The sequence below is a fragment of the Bos indicus genome, chromosome 8, assembly GCF_029378745.1.
Source record: "Bos indicus isolate NIAB-ARS_2022 breed Sahiwal x Tharparkar chromosome 8, NIAB-ARS_B.indTharparkar_mat_pri_1.0, whole genome shotgun sequence".
Lineage (NCBI taxonomy): Eukaryota > Metazoa > Chordata > Mammalia > Artiodactyla > Bovidae > Bos > Bos indicus.
The window spans coordinates 98399007-98422491 of NC_091767.1; the positions used below are offsets into that span (position 1 = coordinate 98399007).

The 23485-nt window shown below is 41.3% G+C and overlaps 1 protein-coding gene across 1 annotated transcript in view; it reads right to left on the reverse strand.

Annotated features, from left to right (window-relative positions):
- ELP1 (elongator acetyltransferase complex subunit 1) overlaps positions 1 to 23485 on the reverse strand; it is a 62939-nt gene that overhangs the window by 11721 nt on the left and 27733 nt on the right. Inside the window, exons 19-33 of the mRNA XM_070795234.1 lie at positions 23206 to 23321; positions 22777 to 22850; positions 21948 to 22026; positions 21765 to 21844; positions 20168 to 20305; positions 19974 to 20059; positions 19504 to 19652; positions 17863 to 17986; positions 16819 to 16916; positions 15182 to 15383; positions 12336 to 12397; positions 4937 to 4999; positions 4514 to 4574; positions 2635 to 2748; positions 1934 to 2045 (exon numbers count right to left, since the gene is read on the reverse strand). Coding sequence (XP_070651335.1) covers positions 1934 to 2045; positions 2635 to 2748; positions 4514 to 4574; positions 4937 to 4999; positions 12336 to 12397; positions 15182 to 15383; positions 16819 to 16916; positions 17863 to 17986; positions 19504 to 19652; positions 19974 to 20059; positions 20168 to 20305; positions 21765 to 21844; positions 21948 to 22026; positions 22777 to 22850; positions 23206 to 23321 — 1558 coding nt within the window. The remainder of the gene's footprint in view (positions 1 to 1933; positions 2046 to 2634; positions 2749 to 4513; positions 4575 to 4936; positions 5000 to 12335; positions 12398 to 15181; positions 15384 to 16818; positions 16917 to 17862; positions 17987 to 19503; positions 19653 to 19973; positions 20060 to 20167; positions 20306 to 21764; positions 21845 to 21947; positions 22027 to 22776; positions 22851 to 23205; positions 23322 to 23485) is intronic.

Consider the following 23485-nt stretch of genomic DNA (forward strand, 5'->3'; position numbering starts at 1 on the left):
GTGTGCCGAAAAGGGAACCCTCCTGTACTCTTGGTGGGAATGTAAGTTTGTACAGCCACTATGGAAACAGTATGGCGGTCCCTCAGAAAACTAAAAAGAGAATTACAATATGATCCAGCAATCCCACTCCTGGGCATATCCTGGAGAAAACTCTAACCCAAAAGACATATGCACCCCTATGTCCATAGCAACACTACTCACAACAGCCCCAAGACATAAACAACCTAAAGATCCACTGACAGATGACTTGATAAAGAAGACGTGGTACATACACACAATGGAATGCTACTCAGACATAAAAAGAATGAAACAATGCCACGTGCAGTATCATGGATGCAAATGGGATTATCAAATTAAGTGAAGTAAGTCAGAAAGAGAAAGAACTAGGGTGTCATGTATACACGGAATCTAACATACAGCACAAATGAACCTATGAAACAGACTCACAGACAGAGAACAGACTTGTGGGTGCCAAGGGGGGGAGAGGGAGACGCATGGACTGTGGGTTTGGGGTTGGTAGATGCAAAGTACTACACTGGAATGGATAAACAACACCCTACTGTATAGCACAGGGAACTATATTCGATATTCTGTGATAAACCACAATGGAAGAAAAGAGAAACAAAGAATGCATATATGTGTATAACTGAATCACTGTGCTGTGCAGCTGAGATCGTCACAACATTGTCAATCATGCCTCAATAAAGAAAAAGAGGACTCTCCTTGTGCTCAGCAGATTAAAGTGAATGTAGCAATAACTATGGTCACCAACTTTTGGGGAAACCGGGGTATATACAGATGGTGCTTGTATTTTGGGGAAAATGGTCAAGGTGTTAAAATGATACGTGAAATTCAACTGGTAGCGAAAAGGCAGGAAATAATAAGGAAAGCCCTAAAAAGTGATGCCGGGCCTTGAAGTTTTGATTAAGATGCAGGATACAGGAAGCTTGGGGCTGGTGCACTGGGATGACCCAGAGGGATGGTATGGGGAGGGAGGAGGGAGGGGGGTTCAGGATGGGGAACACGTGTACACCTGTGGCGGATGCATGTTGATGTATGGCAAAACCAATACAATATTGTAAAGTAAAAAAATAAAAATAAAAAAAAATAAGATACAGAATAAAATGAGATTACATCTGATAATCACAGCTGGAATAATGAGAACAATCAGCTTCAATTTTGTAGTAAAAAGCAAATAAATTTAAAGGCAACAAAATTAAATTTAAGTAAGAAGACAGACATATCAGATTGGAATTTGAATATCATAAAATGTATAAATGAACCCCACATTCTTTCCTGCCTCAGAGGTCTTTAATTATGCCATTTGTTTCATCTGGGACCCTCATCCCAACTCCCAAAAGCCCAGTCTGGGTGGCTTTCCTACAGTTTCTGTTTATCCCACCGAATCCCACAGATGTCCACTCTAAATTCCTAAAACACCATTTGGTTTAAATATATCATCATGCATTGTTTTCTGTTTCCCAGGTAAGTCTACAAATTCTTATTAATTCACATCTCCTTAAAAGGTTTCTGTAATATCCACTGCAGCTAGTTCAGTAAACACTTCTGACCAATTGAACTTTGAAGAAGTGTGAACTCGCTTTGCTTTATAATCTTTCTAGTTTTTCAATGCCTACACATTACGTATAGTCACTTAATATTTGTTAAATGAATAAAATCAGATGTCAAATATAAACTGAGTACCCAGTGTAAGTGCCGTTATTAGCAACGGGCAAACACACAGGCCATGAAGCTGCAGCAGAAAACACCTGAAGTCAAGTCTGATCTCTCAGACACGCTGGGAAGGTCCTTACACAACTTCCACAGTCCTCCCCCTCCTGCTGCACTGTCCTGGCGGAAAACTGACCTCTTCACTCCCCTTTCTCCACATCCTCAGGGAACGGTCAGCGTGCTGAATGCACATGATACGTACGCTGATATCCTAGAGTTACTGTGAGAGTATCTGCCACTCAAGTTACTGCCACTCATGACACTGCTGGTTTCAGAGAAGAGATCTGACTCTGGACCGTGGGGTGCTTCATCATCTAGAAAAGAAGAACCAGACACGGAATTGAAAACTCCCTGCAGATAAGGTTCACCTTCAGCAGGGTAAATGAACCCTAGTTATCCAGGTCACCTCTAATGAGGTAGGAAAACCAGTACAGAGCTGATCTAAAATAGGGCACAAATGTGTACAAGTGAGTCACTAGACTGGCACAACGCTGTACATCAGCTATTCTTCAGTAAAAAAAGGAGGTGCTCTCCTTGTGCTCAACAGACTGAAATCAAGGTAGCAGTAACTACTAGTCACCAGTAGATATGAAATACAATTTTACTACTGTAAGCTAGCACTTTACCAAACGTCTTTATTCTTTTCTTAAAGCAAAGGAACTTCTGGAGATGAGGGGATTCATTCTGTAAATACCACAGTCAGTTCCCCTGGCTGGGTGAGTGGGGAGCGTTTGGTAGACCAGTACCCATGACAAAGACACACACACGCCCTTCACAGAGGCCTCAGACTTCCACTTGGCACAGTAACCTCACTGCAGGAGGCACAGGAAGCGGCTAATAAGACCAAGTGTGACGCTGCCCCCAGCACCCCCGCAGCTGCACTGCCTCCAGGCAGGCACTCACCCAGGCTCACGGGCTGGGCCTGCTCCTTCAGCTCTCGTACCACCAGCAGACGTTTCTTATGGCGACTGAATGTGGCTGTCTGAGAGTCCAGAAACGCCATATAATTTTTCTGGGCTGAGGGTGCAGATGGAAAATAATTTAAACATGTTTAAGCAAAGGGAAAAAACTAGAGTGAGGGGTTAGCAAGGGAGTTGGAGCTTAATGAAAAGAAAACAAGTTATCAAGTTTTTCAAGTAAGATTTTTTTCTTTAAATTTAACAGAGAATTAACCAACAATGCTTTTGGAGAATGAACTAGAGATTGAGGTACAAGATCTTAAAGTTCATCAACATCATCCTAGAAAACACTCTACCACTAAACTTGTAAAATCACCTGAATAAGAGTCTTTAATATCTAACGCAAGAGAGGACTGGCAAATAAAAGGAGTGTACAGGAAGCTGTTAACAAAAATAGGAAGAAAGTCATGAAATGCTTCCTAAACCTATAAGTATTCGGTCTTTGCTGATGAATAGTCAGCATTTTTCTAGGTTCTCATTAGTGGAAAAAAATTCAAGTAAGAGTGAGCTAGAAGGATTGTTACAGGGCCCAGGAGGATGCTTCCAGGACCCAGGCAGGAGTACGTAAAGAGAATGATACACAGAGAACTCTCCCAGTTTTAAGTTGGACAGGGTAGTAGAGAGCAGACAGGGTAAGAATGTGAATGCATGTTAATGTCAGAAAGGCTAGACATTACTTACAGGGTAGACTGTGCAGGGCTTAAAAGCAACCTCTACTCCCAAAGATGTCTATACGTCAAACTGACATCCTACTCTTCTTACACTTTGCATTTAAGGAATTACAGTGTACACTAGAGTATTCTAGAACTGATTAACATTCATCTGTTATTGATTAACCTTCTGCAAAGGTCCTTTTCATTTTTATTATTTTTTTGGACATGCCGTGCAGCATACAGGATCTTAAGTTGCCCGACAAGGGATTGAGCCTGTGCCCCCAGAACTGGAAGCTGTCTTAACCACAAGGCCATAGGAAAAGCCCTTCTTTTTATTGTAAAAAAAATTTTTATTTTGAAAGTTCAAACCTATTAAAAGTTGCAACAGTTCAATGAATACACACACATACTTCACTTAGATTTATCAATTATTAATATTATTCTATATTTTTGGCTTCCTCTGTTTCTCTCTCCACTCTCTCTCACACACACATAATTATTTTTGTGGAACCCTTTGAGAGGAAGTTACAGATACAATCCTTCCCTCCTAAATACTTTAGCATTTCTCTCTTAAGAATCAGGATATTATGTATATAATCACAATTCAATTATTAAATGCAGAAAATTAACCATTTGATATGATATTATCTAATAGTTCATATGGAAGTTTACCAACTATTCCCCAATGCAAAAATTTTTAATTGTATCTTACCCACAGGTTTTTAACATTCAAATATTTCATGTGTGACTATTTAACATCATCATTGCTACTGTTTAGACACTAAGTCTGTCCAACTCTTCATGACTCCATGGACTGTAGCCTCCCAGGCTCCTCGATCCATGGGATTTCCCAGGCAAGAATACTAGAATGGGCTGTCATTTTTCTTCTCTAGGGGGATCTTCCCGACCCAGGGATCAAACCCATGTCTTCTGTAATGGCAGGCAAATTCTTTACCACTGGAAGCCCATTTAACATAGCACATTTAAAAACCATGGTCAGAATTCAATGATCTCACCCAGGGGAGAACTCTGGTTGACTCAATAAAATGCGTTCGTTCATCACTGACATGATTAAAGGATGTAACAGCAAAGATAGTCCTCTCCCGTCTCCCTCTCCCCCCAGTCTTGATATTTCCAAATCAGGAATTCTTTCTAAAATACAACCCTCACCTTCTAGAATGGAAGGCTTTATGTTGGTTTCTATAATATCTGGTCTGTTATACTTGTGTACCTAAAAGGAAAAATAAGATAATTTTAGGCAGGAAAACTTCAAGTCACTGGAAAGTTAAGATGCTAGGGAATGGATCACTTTCAGAGGCGACCAGGATATTTTCCAGAGGAACAGGCCTACAAGGCGGCCAAAGAAAACCCAAATCGTTGCAGTAAAAATCAGTAACATTTCACGTTTAGAGGACTAATTCCACACCTCAAGAATAAAGTATTTAAATGATTTAAAAAGCACTGCTTATCCTTCGACCAGAACCTGAACTACTTCTACCAAACCTCGGAAGCCTCAGAAGACCAGGGACTCCGGCTGACACTGTGCCCCCCTGCTGAGCACTCAGGCAGGGAGGAGTTCTGACGGCCTCTTACCAGTCTCAGAGCTTCTTCCCAGGCAGCTCCTTCTAACAGCACGAGCACAGCTTCTTCATGGTCCTGACAAGGGAACATTAAGGAAGATAACAGGTTAATGGGGCAAGCGTGTCAGATGCCACCGTATCAAACTGCAAAAGTACCCAAAGAGCTGCCTCTCTTGCTCACAATCCCAGTTCTCAGCATAGGGTCTGGCCTAGAGCAGATGCTTGATAGATGCTGATGTAAAAGACAAATGAGTGTCAATTCTCGAAATGACCACAAAACACAAGGTGAACATCATCTCTCTACATCCCTGAGCACTGAAACCACGAGAGAGACTGTTAGAAATGCCCATTTCCCCAGCTGCACCTCCAAGTCTGATTCAGGAGATTTAGGTGGGCTCCTGAATTAACAAGACCACACTTTGAAAAAAGGGTAGCCTAGAACTGTAACCTTCCAAACCTTTTTTTTTTAAATGCTTATTTTTTTCTCTTTGTATTTCAAACAACTTCAAACCTATAAAAAACTGAAATTAGTAGACATGTATATCCTACAGTCTTTAAGCCATTTGTGATGCTTACATACTTACCACTAAGAACTTTTGATTATGTACCCTAATATATAATTACGTTCTTAAAAAGCACATAAAACAAAACACGTTTTTAAAAGATGAAATAAGAGACAACTGGCTGGATTTCTTCAAGTAATCTCTATCATAAAAAAAGGTTTGTATAAACTAGATAAAAAGGGATTTAAAGAACGTAAGATAATGAATGCAATACATAGACCCAGGAGGAATCTAATTTGTATCGATCTACTATAAACAGCTTTGGAATATTGAGGGAACTTAACTTTTCATTATTGGATAAATTAAAATGTGTCAACATGGAGAGAGGAAGATTATAGCAAAACAAACCAAATTTACAAACAGTATACTTTCATTTTGGTGAAAAAGTACATCTATGTGTATTGTGTGTGTGCATGCATGCACGTGCGTGCCTGTGTATGGGTGTGAGTAGGGAAGACAAAGAGGAGAGAGGAAACTCTAGAAAGAAACAGTCACACAGAGTCGGACACGACTGAAGCGCTTAGCACGCATGCTCAAACTACCGCACAATTGCACTCATCTCACACGCTAGTTAAGTAATGCTCAAAATTCTCCAAGCCAGGCTTCAGCAATACGTGAACCGTGAACTTCCAGATGTTCAAGCTGGTTGTAGAAAAGGCAGAGGAACCAGAGATCAAATTGCCAACATCTGCTGGATCATAGAAAAAGCAAGAGAGTTCCAAAAAAACATCTATTTTTGCTTTATTGACTATGCCAAAGCCTTTGACTGTGTGGATCACAATAAACTGTGGGAAATTCTGAAAGAGATGGGCATACCAGACCACCTGACCTGCCTCTTGAGAATCCTATATGCAGGTCAGGAAGCAACAGTTAGAACTGGACATGGAACAACAGACTGGTTCCAAATAGGAAAAGGAGTTCGTCAAGGCTGTATATTGTCACCCTACTTATTTAACTTCTATGCAGAGTACATTATGAGAAATGCTGGGCTGGAAGAAGCACAAGCTAGAATCAAGATTGCTAGGAGAAATATCAATAACCTCAGATATGCAGATGACACCACCCTTATGGAAGAAAATGAAGAGGAACTCAAAAGCCTCTTGATGAAGGTGAAAGAGGAGAGTGAAAAAGTTGGCTTAAAACTCAACATTCAGAAAACTAAGATCATGGCATCTGGTCCCATCACTTCATGGGAAATAGATGGGGAAACAGTGGAAACAGTGTCAGACTTTATTTTTTTGGGCTCCAAAATCACTGCAGATGGTGGCTGCAGCCATGAAATTAAAAGACGCTTACTCCTTGGAAGGAAAGTTATGACCAACCTAGATAGCATATTCAAAAGCAGAGACATCACTTTGCCAACAAAGGTCCGTCTAGTCAAGGCTATGGGTTTTCCAGTAGTCATATATGGATGTGAGAGTTGGACTGTGAAGAAAGCTGAGCACTGAAGAATTGATGCTTTTGAACTGTGGTGTTGGAGAAAACTCTTGAGAGTCCCTTGGACTGCAAGGAGATCCAACCAGTCCATTCTGAAGGAGATCAGCCCTGGGATTTCTTTGGAAGGAACAATGCTAAAGCTGAAACTCCAGTACTTTGGCCACCTCATGCGAAGAGTTGACTCATTGGAAAAGACTGATGCTGGGAGGGATTGGGGGCAGGAGGAGAAGGGGACGACAGAGGATGAAATGGCTGGATGGCATCATTGACTCGATGGACGTGAGTCTGAGTGAACTCCGGGAGTTGGCGATGGACAGGGAGGCCTGGCGTGCTGCAGTCCATGGGGTCACAAAGAGTTGGACACGACTGAGCGACTGAATTGAACTGAACTGATGCATGAGTGGTAGGAATGAGGTGTTTTTATTTTCTTGTATTTGCTTTTAGTATTTTAAACAATCTATATACGTATATACTACTTTAAATAAGTTACTTTTAACTAAGAAGGCTAAATAAACATTTTCTTCCCAGACCCCAAAGGATCATTTCAGGCCTATACCATATGTCCCAAAGAAACACAGTATATGTGTTTTGCTTGACCGGCAATGTGTGTGTGTGTTATTGACATAAAATTCATATATTAATAACACACAATGAATAATTTTAAAGTGTATAATTTTAAATATACGCTTATATTTAAAGTGTATATTTAAATATACACATATTTAAAGTGTATATTTAAATATACACATATTTAAAGTGTATACACACTATATCACAATGTTGTGTAATCACAAGCTCTCCCTACTTTCAAAATTTTTTTTATCATTACATAAATACACTTCATATCCATTAACCAATCCCGCCGTATTTTCCACTCCTCTCACCCCCTGGTAACTTCTAATCTGCTTTTTGTCTCTCTGGATTTGCATAGTCTGGATATACTATATAAAAAGAGCCATATAATAGGTGACTTTTTGTGCCTGACTTCTTTTATTAAGCACATGTTTTAAAGATTCATCAGTTCTTTGTTCCTTTTTCCTCCCCTTTTTTGACTATAGCAAAATTCAATATAAAATGTACCCTTTTAGCCATGTAATGTATAGTTCAAGGGCATCAAGCAAATTCACATTGTTGTGAAACCACCACTACTACCAATTTACAAAACTTTTACCTTGCAAAAAGGAAATTCTATATCCATGAAACAATAAATCCCTTCTCTCCCTACCCCCCACCTTCAGCAACCATCGTTCTACTGTGTCTCTATGAATCTGACTACTCTAGGTACCTCACGTAAGTAGAATTATACAATATTTGTCCTTTTATATCTAATTTATTTCATTCAGCATAATCTTTCCAAGTTTTATCTAAGCTGTAGCATGCACCAATTTTTCATTATTTTTTGACTGAATAATATTCCTTCCTACGTGTGTACGTGTTCAGTTCAGTCATTCAGTCGTGTCCGACTTTTTGCGACCCCTTGAACCACAGCATGCCAGGCCTCCCTGTCCATCACCAACTCCCGGAGTCCACCCAAACTCATGTCCACTGAGTCGCTGATGCCATCCAACCATCTCATCCTCTGTCGTCCCCTTCTCCTCCTGCCCTCTATCTTTCCCAGCATTAGGGTCTTTTCCAATGAGTCAGCTCTTAGCGTTAGGTGGCCAAAGTATTGGAGTTTTAGCTTCAGCATCAGTCCTTCCAATCAACACCCAGGACTGATCTCCTTTAGAATGGACTGGTTGGATCTCCTTGCAGTCAAAGGGACTCTCAAGAGTCTTCTCCAATACCACAGTTCAAAAGAATCAATTCTTCAGCACTCAGCTTTCTTTATAGTCCAACTCTCACATCCATACATGACTACTGGAAAAACCACAGCCTTGACTAGATGGACCTTTGTTGGCAAAATAATGTCTCTGTTTTTTAATATCCTGTCTAAGTTGGTCATAACTTTCATTCCAAGGAGTAAGCGTCTTTTAATTTCATGGCTGCAGTCACCATCTGCAGTGATTTTGGAGGCCAGAAAAATAAAGTCAGCCACTGTTTCCCCATCTATTTGCCATGAAGTGATGAGACCGGATGCCATGATCTTAGTTTTCTGAATGTTGAGCTTTAAGCCAACTTTTTCACTCTCCTCTTTCAGTTTCATCAAGAGGCTCTTTAGTTCCTCTTCACTTTCTGCCATAATGGTGGTGTTATCTGCATATCTGACGTTATTGATATTTCTCCCAGAAATCCTGATTCCAGCTTGTGCTTCCTCCAGCCCAGCGTTTCTCATGATGTCCTCTGCATAGAAGTTAAATAAGCAGGGTGACAGTATATAGCCTTGACGTACTCCTTTTCCTATTTGGAACCAGTCTGTTGTTCCATGTCCAGTTCTAACTGTTGCTTCCTGACCTGCATACAGATTTCTCAAGAGGCAGGTCAGGTGGTCTGGTATTCCCATCTTTTTGAGAATTTTCCACAATTTCTTGTGATTCACACAGTCAAAGGCTCTCGCATAGTCACTAAAGCAGAAGGAGATGTTTTTCTGGAACTCTCTTGTGTATGTGTACATATATCATATTGTTCACAGCAGCACTATCCACAATAGCCAAGATACAGAAACAACCTAAATGTCCATCAACAGATGCACGGATGAAGAAGCTGTGGTCCACATACACAATGGGATACTACTCAGCCATGACAAAGAACGAACCAATGCCATGTGCAGCAACATGCATGCACTAGAGATCACCATACTCCAAAGTCAGAAAGACAAACTCCACATGGTATCACTTATATGGAGTCTAAAATATGACACCAATGAACCTATCTATGAAACAGAAACACACTCACACTTACACAACAGGTGTGCCGCTGCCAAGGAGGGGAGGCGAGGGATGGAGCGGGAGGGGGGCGAGCAGAGGAAAGCCATTACATATGATGGATAGACAGCAGGGTCCTACTGCATCGTGCACAGAGCTGTCGACATGTTCAGTATCCAATGATAAACCAGAGTGGAAAAGAATATAAAAAAGGAATGTATACACACACACACACACACACACACACACACATATAAAACCAAATCACTTTCCTGTATATTACCACAACATTGTAAATCAACTATACTTCAATAAAAAAAGAAGGAAAAAAAAAAAAGTCAATGCAATTCACCCTATCTTAGTTTAAGAGTCATTTGGCAAAATTTAATACCCATTCATGATTAAAGAGTCTCAGAACCAGAAACAGAAGAGAATTTTCTCAACCCAAGATGGGGAGGATTGGCAATTTTTTTTCCATAAAAGGTGAGACAGTTAATATTTTAGGCTTTTTGGGACAGACTGTTACAAGTCCTCAAACAGTTGTTTTAAGTGCAACAGCAGCCACACACAATGTATAAACAACTGGTGGGGCTATGTTCCAATAAAACTTTATTTATAAAACAGGTGGTCAGCTAGCTTTGGCCCCAAGGTTGTAGTTTGCCAAATCCAATAAGAGGCTTACCAGTTTCTCACATCTATTGAACAAACAACTCCTTTGCCAAAAACTAGCAAACATCACACATAGGGTTGAAAGACTGAATTTCTCTAGCTAATATCACTCACTGTAGACAAGACCAAGAGTTAAAAACTCTATAGGGGTCCATACTTAGGGAGATGCTACATTTTTATGAGTTCTTACCTCCAGGAGCCTTAAGAGAATTTCTCATAGTGAATGCGAGGAAATATCCTCATATTTCTAGCAGGGGGAAGTTTGAAAAAGGAGACGTGAAAATACACCCAAAGCATGCTGATTTTAACAAGACCTGCTCTCAAGAGAAAATATTTTGCCAGAGCCTAATCAAAGAAGGTTTCACCAGGACCTCCAATGTCGGGACAGGGAAATACCCAACTCTGGCCCACTCTAACTTTCCTGTCCTACTGAGGGGTGAAAAAAACTGACAAGCCCTGGTGAAGTTCACAGCTGAAGCACATACTCAAAGACTGAGGCCTAATCACAGGACTAGAGAACACGTCTCCTCCTACCCAAACCCCAGCCTCATCACATCACTAAAGGCCTCTGATCAAATTTCCTTTTACCCAGGTATCACATTAGGCTTTTGACAAAAAATTACAAGGCATTTTTAAAAAGGGATAAAAATGCAGTTTGAAGAGTCAGAGCATGCATCAGAACCAGACACTGATATGGCAGGTATCTTGAGATTATGAGGCTGGGAATTAAAAAATGAGTATGATAAATATGATAACACCTCAAATGGAAACAAGAGACAACATGCAAGGACAGATGGGTAACGAGACCAGAGACAGAGAAATCCTAAGAATCAAAGAGAAATGTTAGAAATCACAAGCAAGCCTCCTTTCCATTTAATTAACCATCTTCAGTGGGATATGTCTTCATGTTTTCAGTTGAATCACCATATTCTCTTTCTAGGATCTAGTGATATCAAATTTTAGTTATCTTCTTTCACTCGTCCTTATTACACGAAAGACAATGAAGCATTATAAAAGCATCATTTAGTTACGCAAGTGTGCCTGCTAGTAACACTTTCTCATGAAAGGCCAAAACTCTAGAAGGAAGGAATCCCTGGTAACAGGTGTATGCCTGTGTCCTTTGAGTCTGTGGCCCATGACAATGCATGGATTTACTATTTTCATAATAAATCTACAATTCTATCAAAAGCTGGTATGGATACTTTATAATCTGCTGGAAAACTGGAACCCAAAAAGTTGCCTGAGGTAAAAGAGACATTTCCAACAGAGACAATGGGAGTGAAAGCCAAAAAAGGAGGTCTCAAGTTCAATCACTTTGGTTTAGAATGGTCTTTTCTCATTGTTCCTACTTTGGTATGTTAATGTAAAAAATATAACTGCCTTATGATTTAATTTCTATTTTCCACCAAGGTCAAGCCACTAGTGCATATTAGAGTTCTTTGGTATTCTACCTCACAGAAATTACAATTATTTAGAGAAGGCAATGGCACCCCACTCCAGTACTCTTGCCTGGAAAATCCCATGGACGGAGGAGCCTGGTGGGCTGCAGTCCATGGGGTCGCTAATAGTCGGACACGACTGAGTGACTTCACTTTCACTTTTCACTTTCCTGCATTGGAGAAGGAAATGGCAACCCACTCCAGTGTTCTTGCCTGGAGAATCCCACGGACGAGGGAGCCTGGTGGGCTGCCGTCTATGGGGTCGCACAGAGTCGGACACGACTGAAGCGACTTAGCAGCAGCAGAGATATACTGAATTTAGATTTCCAAGTTAAGTAGGCAAGATGGAAGACCTTCAAGGGAAATACTATCTCTGGATTTCCTGAATACCCACAGTCCCTTCTTTTCATGATTGCTAAGGTACAAATGGGAAATAATGACTTGGTGTGTGTGCGTTGCGGGGGTGTGAGTAGAAGGGAAGAACTGAGCGTACTGTTTACCTGAGCGTACTGTTCCAAAACTGTGGCTGCATCGCTGTGTTTCCTCTGCTCAACTAGCTTTCCTGCAAAGACAACAATAAGCATTTGACTCTCACAGTTGGCTAAAACATTACCAAAACACAAGTGGAAGTGGTTTTCAGTGGTACTATTTAAATCAAAATGGTCTCCGACATAATGGAGATTGAGCTCTGCAGAGCATACACTCAAAATGAGCTGCTTTAAAATAGCATTTACAAAAGTGTTCCCCAAGATTGTTCAAAGAACAATGAAAGGCAGGACCAAGAAACCATTCTCAGGTCAAGCATGTTTGTGAAGCACTGGGTAAGACAAGAGCTGACCATTCTTTTGCTGACATGCTTCATTAGTATGTCTAGATGTGTGTGCTCAGTCATGTTCAACTCTTTGCAACCACATGGACTTTAGACCGCCAGGCTCCTCAATCCATGGGATCTTCCAGGCAAAAATACTAGAGTGGGTTGCCATTTCCTCCTCCAGGGAACTTCCTGACTCAGGGATCTAACCTGTATGTCCTGCATTGGCTGGCAGATTCTATACCACTGAGCCACCTAATGCATTATGTCTTTTTTGCATCAAGCAAAGTATTAACACTTTGTGAATTTCTATGAGAGATATAGGCAGGAATACCAGAGTCCTATCCTAAAGTGGCAGTTAAAATCTAAATTTAGCATGGGATGTGAAAATCACATATAGTCAAAATCATTCAGGAATAAATGCTTAAAAAGGTTTCATATGGAAACTGACCTAGCACTCTCACTGATCCATTTCTTCCTCTAATAGGAAGATGCTGCTGTTGCCTTGGTTGAGCACTAGATGGGGGTGGTTGGCATCTGTCAGGAATGTGGCAGTATCTCTAGATTTGAGAATCACTCTTGGTCCAGTTGAGTGGGAGTGTGCCTTGATGAGAGGCACATAGAAACCAAAGTTAACTAACGGGCTGGCAGATTCATGTCTTCTATTTCATGCTAATTCCAGGGCATATTATCATTTACAAAACCAGGAAGAGTCACCGCCACTAAACAGCTATCTTTTCTCTCTTTTGGTGACTTGTGTAAACTGCCTAAGTTAAATGTACAAATGAAGTGACTCCACCTTATAAGAGTTACCAAAAATCTTTGGCCACTCTCTTCTCCACCTTTTTCTGCTAAACATCTGGAAAAACTAGGTATATTGCACTATAAGGCATGAAAAACAGGAAGCTAAGAGTCACAAAAAATGTAAGATAACAGACCCCAAGAACAGAGCTGGAATGTATAAGCAAATAACAAGTTTCTAGAGCAGAAGTATCAATGGAGCCAGAATGAAGAGTTTTAACAGGACTCAAATAAGGACTTCTCAATACTTGTAAAAAGACTTCAGCTTGGAAATTGAAAGGGCTTATAGAAGAGTCTACAGAACCAATATGCTGAGCTACCAGGGAAGCCCATCTAATAACCAGAAAATGCCAGAAAAAGAAAAGTCATAATCTCACACTTTTTAATCCCAAGGGGGGAAAAAACAAAGTGAAATAACGAAATAGAATATGTTCATACGTTTAAGAGGCTGTAATTTGAAATTTTTCTCAGGACTGTTTTGGGGGAAATCATAACTATTTACAAGACTCTTGAAAAATAGGGGGAAAATATACCAGCCACTCACTTCAAACATGATCGAAAGGGCCAGCGCCCCACCTGTCTCTCCTGGGCGCTCTGGGTGCCACTCCACTCTAAGAAACCAGACTCTGCAATAGCCTTGCCTCTGGTTACACACCCTGAAACAGCTAAACTGGCTCTGCTTTCGGACTGCTTATACATTTGGCCTCATTTCTGAAAACCGCCATTATGTTTTCGTTTTCCAACAATCTACTGTCTGTATTTGAATGGCTCCATCCCCAAATTCATCTTTACATTCTTATAGGGCACCTGGCTACCCAGCTACACTGTACCAAGGGTACCTATAAGGTGTGCTGCTGCTACTGCTGCTAAGTCGCTTCAGTCGTGTCCGAGTCTGTGAGACCCCATAGACGGCAGCCCACCAGGCTCCCCCGTCCCTGGGATTCTCCAGGCAAGAACACTGGAGTGGGTTGCCATTTCCTTCTCCAATGCATGAAGTGAAAAGTGAAAGTGAAGTCGCTCAGTCATGTCCAACTATTAGTGACCCCATGGACTGCAGCCTACCAGGCTCCTCTGTCCATGGGATTTTCCAGGCAAGAGTACTGGAGTGGGGTGCCATTGCCTTCTCCGTATAAGGTGTGAGTTTCAGTGAATGAGATGGAGAAGGAGGGTTAGCCAAGTCATTGCCAACTTAAAGTTCAGTGTTCCTGGGACTTCCCTGGTGCTCTTGTGGCTAAGACTCTGCACTCCCGATGCAGGGGGGCCAGGTCTGGTCCCTGTTCAGGGAACTAGATCCCACATGCCACGACTAAGACCTGCAGCATCCAAATAACTAAAAATATTAATAAATAAATAAGTATTAAAAAAAAGGTTAAAGTGTTCTCTCATGACTCCAGCTTTTCCCTTCCCCGAGGACTGGAACACAGATATGGACAAAATCCAACTTCAACTACTGCCGAAAAGACGGCAGATGTGCACTGTGGGAAGACCTGCCAGAACTGCGAGACAGAGACGTGAGCTGCTTTCCTTATCATGCCGTCGTATCTGGGGACTCCTGTAGCAGTTCAACTTTTACTCTACCTAGTAAGCCATTCCAAATTAATTTTTATCAGTGCCTTTTTGGGGGCATCAAAGTGGGCTGCCTTACAGGTATTTGCAAAAATTCCAAACGAAACCAAAGAAACACAAACGTTTAGGGAAGTTCTTGTTTGGGAGAACCTTAACGACCGTGTTTACCTGCCAGAGTCCTGCCCAGGCCAGCCAGCTGCTCTGCGGTCAAGTGAAGCTGGGCCGCTGCACAGAGCGCTTGCTGCCAGCTGCCACAGGCCAGAAAGGCGCTGAGAGCTTTCTCGTGAGCACCGCAGCGGGCGAACACGAGCCCTGCCGGCTCATGGAGGTGCTCCTGCAGCAGGTGTTCCCCGTAAGCAATGCTGATGTCCTGGGACAGGAGGAGACACAGGGTCAGTGAGGAGAGGTGGTAACTTGTTCTTTAAATCTCCAGGGAAGGCCGTCTTGGTCATTTTACTTGAAATTCCTTGGAATTACTTAGAAAAACCCTGTGGATGACTAGTGAATTCAATCTTTTTTTCATTCAAAACCTTACCGAGGATATGCTGTTTGTTCATCCAACAAATAATTACTGAGTACTATTCAGGGCAGTGGGAGTAACACAGCAATGCAAAAAATATAACAAAGGAAAAAAATAAAAACCAGCCAACCAGACATAAAAAAACACTAACGAGAACCATGATCAAGCTACTGTTATGATGGTGAATGAGAACATACTTAATAAACCTGATATGGTCAACAATATAATGGCAGACAGTGGTAAAGGGACAGAGTCATGGGAATTCTATTTCAGAGGGCTGTGAGGAGAAGCCGTGTGGAGAGTTAAGGGAGAGTATTCTGTGCCAAGAGCACAGAAGGCACCGTGGCGATCAGGCAGGAATGGGTATGGAACACACAGGTCGGAATAACAAGGCCAGTATGACTGAAGCAGAGTGCACAGGAGAGGAACAGATAATGAACATGAGAGCAAAGAGGCGGCCTTTGGCCAAATTCTCTGTTCCCCAAGCTCAGCATTAGGCAGGGAAACAGAGGGAAATAACATGGGGTCCCTGCCCCTAAGGGAACCCACAGCCTGGTGGGGGAAAAAAATCAGTACATAGCAGATTGATAAATGCCATCCCCAAGGCAAGAATGAGGTGTGCTGGGAGCTCAGTGTCTGGCACCTCATCCAGGAATGGTTTTCTGGCAGAGGAGAATAGAGTTTAGAAGGACAAGGAGGGCTAAAGGACAGGGAGGTAGAGGGCTGGCAGAGAAAGCCAATGCTCAAGAGGTGGCCGCACAGCAAGATCTGTGCAATTTGTGGACAAAGTGAAAATGTTGCTGATGATGGCATGGGCTCCACATCGCAGGTTCTCGGGCAAAGTGCTTCCTCATTTAAAAACTGTGCACAACACCTATCAGGCTGTTGTGAGAATTCATGTAGCTGACAAGCGGAGTATCTAGCATGTGAGTAAAGCTAAACAGATGTTTGTTTAAACAAGTAAACCAAACTTTATGCAGAATTATATGGGAAAGATGCATCAGGATGCTCAGTGAGGTTGGGCTGGAGGGGGCAGGATGGAAGCCCCCAAAGCATTTCCGATGCGGATCCAGCGACAATGCCTAGGTTTCTGACCTGGGCAACCTCTTTCCAAGAGGAATAGGTGGGGGCCATTCTCTCAGATAAGAAGTTTAAGATAAGAGTAATTAGTTTGAAGATTAACTTTGAAACCAAGGAAAGTGTCAGGGACACAGGATCCTCATCCCTTTCCAAATGAAGCACAAAGCAAAATCAGGAGCACTCGTTCGTTTCACGTGTTACACACCTTGTACTGCTGCGAGTTCGGTGGGTAGAGCTTCAGAGCTTCGTTATACAAGTTCTTATCTTTTATTAAGTTTAAGCATTCTGGGAAGTACTCCGGTCCTACAGGAGTAAGATTCACACACACACAACCTTAAGACTGGAGAAGCATAATGGATTTCATCTCTACCACTGGTCCTTACATAAAACCAACAAGGGAGCTTTTTAAGACCTGCATAATTAGAGTATCCAGAGAAATGGAATGCAGGAATGTGAACTTTAATGCGCACCACTGCAGATTCTGAGATTTAAGAAGCACTAATTGGGATCAGAGTTCTGCTCAAAAGGAATTTTATGCGGCCCCTGAGAAATGACCACCCAGCCCAGTGTTTTCTCAACCTTCTTAATAAGAATCATCTAGGGAGCTTATTAACCATATACACACGCCTGAGTCCCAGCCTAGCCCAGATGAACCTGATTCTCCAAGGAACACAGACCTGAATGCAAGCACCTCAGGCGACTCTTCTCGACCCTGCCTCGGCCATCAGGAAAAAGTCATGAATACGGAAGGCCGAGGTCCCAGCATCAGCCAGGCATGGGTGAAACGACCACCCGGCATCATGCCGGTTCTACTTCATACAACTGCCAGTCAGAACTGTGTCTTTCAGGGCACAGGAGCCATGGCCACTCGGACAAGCTGGGTCTCCTCAGGGTGTTTGCATACACCATGAGAAGAATGAAGCATCAACCAATTATGATTTTGAGACACGGAGTGAATTTCAAAGGTGATCACTTGACTCAAAAGGATCTGAGCTATGGGGCTCCCCGAGTTCACTCAGAGACATCTGCTGTACCCTCAGCTTTTCAAAACTGACAGTTCCCCGAGTTCACTCAGACATCACTGTACCCTCAGTTTATAAAAACTGACAAAAATCAGGTCTGCAGCCATAGTTGTTAACATTTTCAGGTGTGGAAACTGAAATCAGTCTGTCTCAACTAACATTCGATTTCAATTTGTACCCTACCAAAGAATATTTGAACAGAAATAAATATACTAACTCATACTTACCACATTTGCTTAGGTGGCCAATGGCTTTTTCATATCGCTTCAAGTGTTTATCTATAGTGAACCGCTGATAATTCATTTCCATTTTCTTAAGTGTATTCAGAAATGGAAGATATTCTTTGGGATCCTAAAAAAAATTTTTTTAAAGGATAATTTTAGTGCCTGTGATAATATTTACTTTTAAAAATAAAAATATATAGTAATTGTAGCAATAAATCCAAAGCTACAGCATTTTCAAAATATGTGAAAGCTAAATTGTTAGTTGCTCTGTCATGTCCAATTCTTTGCAAACCCATGGACTGTAGCCCACCAGGCTCCCCTGTCCAAGAAATTCTCCAGGCAAGAATACTGAAGTGGGTAGCTATTTCCTTCTCCAGGGGATCTTCCTGACCCAGGAATTGAACCTAGGTCTTCTGCACTGCAGGCAGACTCTTTATACCATCTGAGCTATCACAGAAGCCCTCTTCAAAATATGTAGTATATTAATATATTAATTATGTAAAAAATCAAACTACATAAAACCACATTTGGAAAAAATGCCTGAACATATGGGTGTTCTTAGTTTTCACTCTGAATAATAATGACTAACTCTTAGCTTAATCTCACAATACCAATTGTTTCATAGGTTAATAAGGAAAACAAGATTCCCTCATCCTCAGGAAACTTAAAACCTAGCAGAGGAGATAGACTGGTACATCTGGTGGGCACTGGGTGTCATAAAAGCACATAGGATGGCCATCTCATTCAGTCCCTGGATGCTGGGCAGGGAGGAACCAGCAACAGTTGACTGAAAAAATGTCGCGTGGGCATCCTTCCACCAAAATGAGTGAGAATCAGCCAGGTGAACAGAGAGGATGAGAGTGCTGGAAGCGCGTGGGCCCAGGGAAAACAGAAGGCATGCCACCTGCAAAGGTATGTGGCAGTTGGGAGACAAAAGCACTGCCTCGCATCCACTGCAGAGAAAAGGGGATAACGTCAAGAGGTGAGAACTGAGACATACACAAATACCAGATCACGGAGGAGACTTTAAGCATGGAGCCTCTGAACTCCTTCCTGGGGGAAGGTGGAGCCCATAAAGGATTGTAAGCAGAGGAATGGGGATCAAATTTTCCTCTTTGGGAAGGTCATTCTGGCAAGAGCAAAGAAAGGAATGATAGGGGCTGAAACTGAGGGTGTTAAAAAAAAAAAGAAGCAGATAAAAAATGTGCAAACCAGAGGTGCTCAAACTCTTGGACCATAGCATAGCAAGGTGAGACAAAGAGGCCTTGAACCCTTCTATTCTCCAGGTTCCCAGTTTCCACTGGAAAAAGATGCTGCGTGATAAAGCTGGACTGGAATATAAATCACCTGCTGTATTTCCTTTGTAGGAGCAGAATTTGTTCTCATTTTTGCCTGTACGCTTGAAAACAATCAAATGGCTTTATTTCAATTGTTCAATCTAGCAAGCAAAACACTCTGATAAGCCAGAACAGTGACAGAGGATGACCCTTAAGTATGGACCCTGGGGACTGGCAGATCTGCCTGGAGGCCTGCACTCACAGCTCTAACTTCAGCCCAAACTCTGCACATCAGGAGCACTGCTTCACACTCTCATGTTCGCATCAACAAAAATGCTAACTATGTCGAAGGAGTAACTCCACATACCTTCTGTGACTTCTCAGCTACCATGAGGACCAAATCAAAGTCATAGGTCCCAAGAGAATGGTCATATAATTCATTAACATCTACCAGAAGCAGCAAATACTTCAGGGCCTCTTCGGCACTCACAGTGTCAGGGACTGGTGGAGCACTTCCTGTCGGTGTGTAAGGAAACAACAGAACAAAATCATTTGGGGGAGAAAACCCATACACCTAGCAGCACAACCAAAAAGAGAAAGTAACACGTTTTCCTGACAGAAGTGGACACTAGACAGAAAACAGTCCTTTGACGATTTGGTACATGCTTTGTAGGGTAGCACCAAAAAAAACCAGACCCAGGTTTTAAAGTGGAGACCAAAAGGCCACAGTCTGAATTGGTGATGTGGTGCTGGTCCTGGTCAGGGCTACCTCCCGAAGACTGAAGACCCGATGTCAGTCAGGGCCCCGATACACACAGACTGTCAACATGTCTCTACCTTGAAGTTCGTGTACCTTCTGCAGTGCAATCTCCAGCTCTGGGGTCGTTTTCTTCACATGAGAGGTGAGTATTGACAGGCAGTACCTGCAGTGTAAGCGAAGGACAGCACAGTAAGAGCGATGAACAAGCTGAAGAGAAACTACTACACACTTCTGTTATTCAAAAGATGCCAACTCAGGACAGCACACGTACTTGTGAGGGTTTATGTTCTCCATGGCTGCTCTCATAGCATCACAGATAAGGTCTACTTTTTTCTCATCAGGATCGCTGGACAGTGGAACAGTGCTGGGAACTGGTGGAGGATACATGGTCTTTGTAACATCTTCTTCCCTAAGATTAAGTGTGTATTAAAAGGTCACAAACCAAACATATGTCCCAGCCATCAAACTACTAACACATATATTGGAGTGTTGATGAGATAATAAATATAAAATAACAAAATAAATAAAATAAAAAAATAATAAAAATGGCTTTTGGAAGGTAGTTAATTCTAAAAATAGTCATATATAGTAAAAAGTGGAGAAACTAACTGAGAAATGAAACATATCCACAGAAGACTTAAATGGTCATGTTTATAGCTGTTACATTAATATAGCCCCAGACTGGGTCTAGTACAGGTGTCCACTCACAGCAGAATGAAGAAATGAGCTGTAGCATGTTTATACTATGGCATACTGTGCTTCCCTGGCGGCTCGGGTGGTAAAGAGTCCGCCTGCAATGCACAAGACTCAGGTTCGATCCCTGGGTCGGGAAGATCCCTGGAGAAGGGAATTGGCAGCCCACTCTAGTACTGCTGCCTGGAGAATTCCATGGAGAGAGGGGCCTGGTGCCCTACAGTCCATGGGGTCACAAAGAGCTGGACACGATTGAGTGACTAACACTTTCACTCTCTTTCTTTTTCACGGCACACTACTGAGCAATTAAAAAGAATAAACTAGTGATACATGTGAAAGCACGGGATGAATCCCCAGATAACATGCTGAATGAGAGCAGCTTTATTTACACAGAAAGTCAATACTAGGTATACAATTCATTTCTATGAAGTTCCTAAACAGGCAAAATTGATCTTCAGTGAAGAACTCAAAAAAGCAGTTGCCAAAAGGGTGGGGAAAGAATAAATGGGAAGGGATCTGGAGGAACTTGCTGAGAAGGAAATGTTCGCTATCTTGATAGGGGCCAGGACGGCATGGAAGCATACATTTGTCAAAACTCAGTGAACGGTACACTTATAATCTGTGCATTTCGCTACAGATAAATCTGACATGGAGGGGGTGGGACCCTGTACACAAAGAATGTACTCTAGTTAACGTTACACAGGCAAAGTGGATTTATGTCTACAATTACCTTGAAATTTGTTTAAAATAAAGATGAATGGTGGATGGACAGATGGTAGATAGTGATAAAGCAAATACAGGAAAATATGAACTGTAGAATCTAGGTGATGGTACAGGATGCTCGCTGGACAACTCTCTCAACTTCCTTACATGTTCAAAATTTTTCATTTAAAAACTTAAATAAAAGTCATTGCAGAAAAGAAGCATTTCAATTAATAGTTTTTATATGTATACCTAAAAGTAATGACAAAGAATAATTTTCAGGACATGTTTCAAAGTCTCAGTTTTAAAAAGAAGGGAAAAGAGTAAAAATCCAGTACATGTGGCATCTAAGAGTTAGAGATTTAAAAAACTACACTGAAAGTAAATTTTCTCCTCTGTTTATCTGTTTGATTTCCTTAATCAGAAAAGAGAAAATTATGGATATGATATTCATGATTATTCAAAATACTTACTTCAATTCTGTGAAAAATAAATTAATATGATTCACAGAGTCTATCTGTCTTATGAAGGTTTCCACATTTTCAAGAAACACCTACCCAAAAAAAGAATAAAAAAAAGAACAAAACATCTTAGTTCAGATCATATTAATTCAAGCCTAAAGTACACTATGATAAATATCAGATTTAGAATGTTACCTTAGGGTTGTGATCATGAATCAGATTGAGATTAATTCTCAGTTTTCTCATGCATTCAAATGCTTCTTTAAACATAAGTCTGGAGAAAGACAGAAAATGGAGAGAAGGGACATTTCACAAAAACTCAGCTTCTTGGACTCAGCACATTTTCATAAGGATATAAACCAGCTAAAATTAAGACTACAGCCCAACTACTACTGGATTTCTGCTCTGAAATCATGGAATGAAAAAAAATCAGGCACTTGGTTCATTTACCTTCCTAAATGGTGTGACGACTTAGCCATCAAGGCCATCTGAGGACTTGATCCCCACACACTCACACAAGAATATCTTTATGGAACTCAGGGCTACCTTCTTTTTTAACAAAATGTTAGTAAACATCTATCTTTCCAATATAAACTTTCCCCCAAATTCAAAGATGCAAACAATGGATCATTTCCTTCACAACAGTGGCTCACGTATTTTGGGGTCATAGGTCTTTTTATAAGTTTGCTGAAAGCCTTGGACTTTCTGCCCAGATAAATACACAGATACAGGATAGCGTAAAATTGCCCTGGGTTCACAGGCCATCTAAAGCCCATATGGATCCCCTTGGGCTAAGAAGCTGTTTCATACCATAAGCCTCATCATTCCTTCTGCTAGGAATGTCTTCTACACCATACAATTTAAGAATCTAACTGGCAAAAGAAGAAAGCCTATGAGGATCTGATTGAAGATATCTGTAATGAAATAAATACTTTTTAAGTTTTAAAAAATCTTAATAGAACACTTGCTGCCTTCACACATAAGTCATAACAATAAGCTAACTAATCATATACACGGTACTTACTTGTCCAACCACTTTCGAATCTGAGCTAAAACCAGGGCTCGATGATGAACAACTTCTAAGTTTCCCCTTGGCATCTTAAAATAAATAAATCAAATCAATAACAGGTTTTATTAAACAGAAAAAATTTAAATACCCAGGATATACAACTTTACCTAACTCTTCTTCAAGAATTAACACAGCACTGTAAAATGAGCATACTTTTGGCAAAATCTAGTTGTGCTCAAAATTTACTTTGACTTTTAAGAAGTTTCCCTTTTAGCCTTACTGGGAAGAGCCTGTTTTAACACTACTTTGTATAAAGCTAATAGAGAATTTAGCAAGGAAAGGCTTATAATAAATTAATACAAATGATAAAACATAATCCGCCAGAACTGTCTGGTATTTATTGCCAAATGACAATCAGAAACACAGTCTGAAAAATCAATGTACCTGTAATATAAGCTTTGTGTCTTGAGGCACAACAGTGACGATGCGTGAACCCCTCTCCACCTTCCGCAGAGACTCGCCGTTAGGCACGTGGCTGCTGCTCAGACCTGCCTGCAATGCTAAAGACACCACAGACCAAGCCTTGAGAATTCCTGTCACGACAAGCTACTTTCCATTAACTGCAGCTGAAACAGCACGGTATCTGAAGGAGAAGGAAGTGATTAATAACGAAGCTGGATTGCTCTGTCACTCAGCCTTAAGACCATCAGCCTTTCGGATAAAC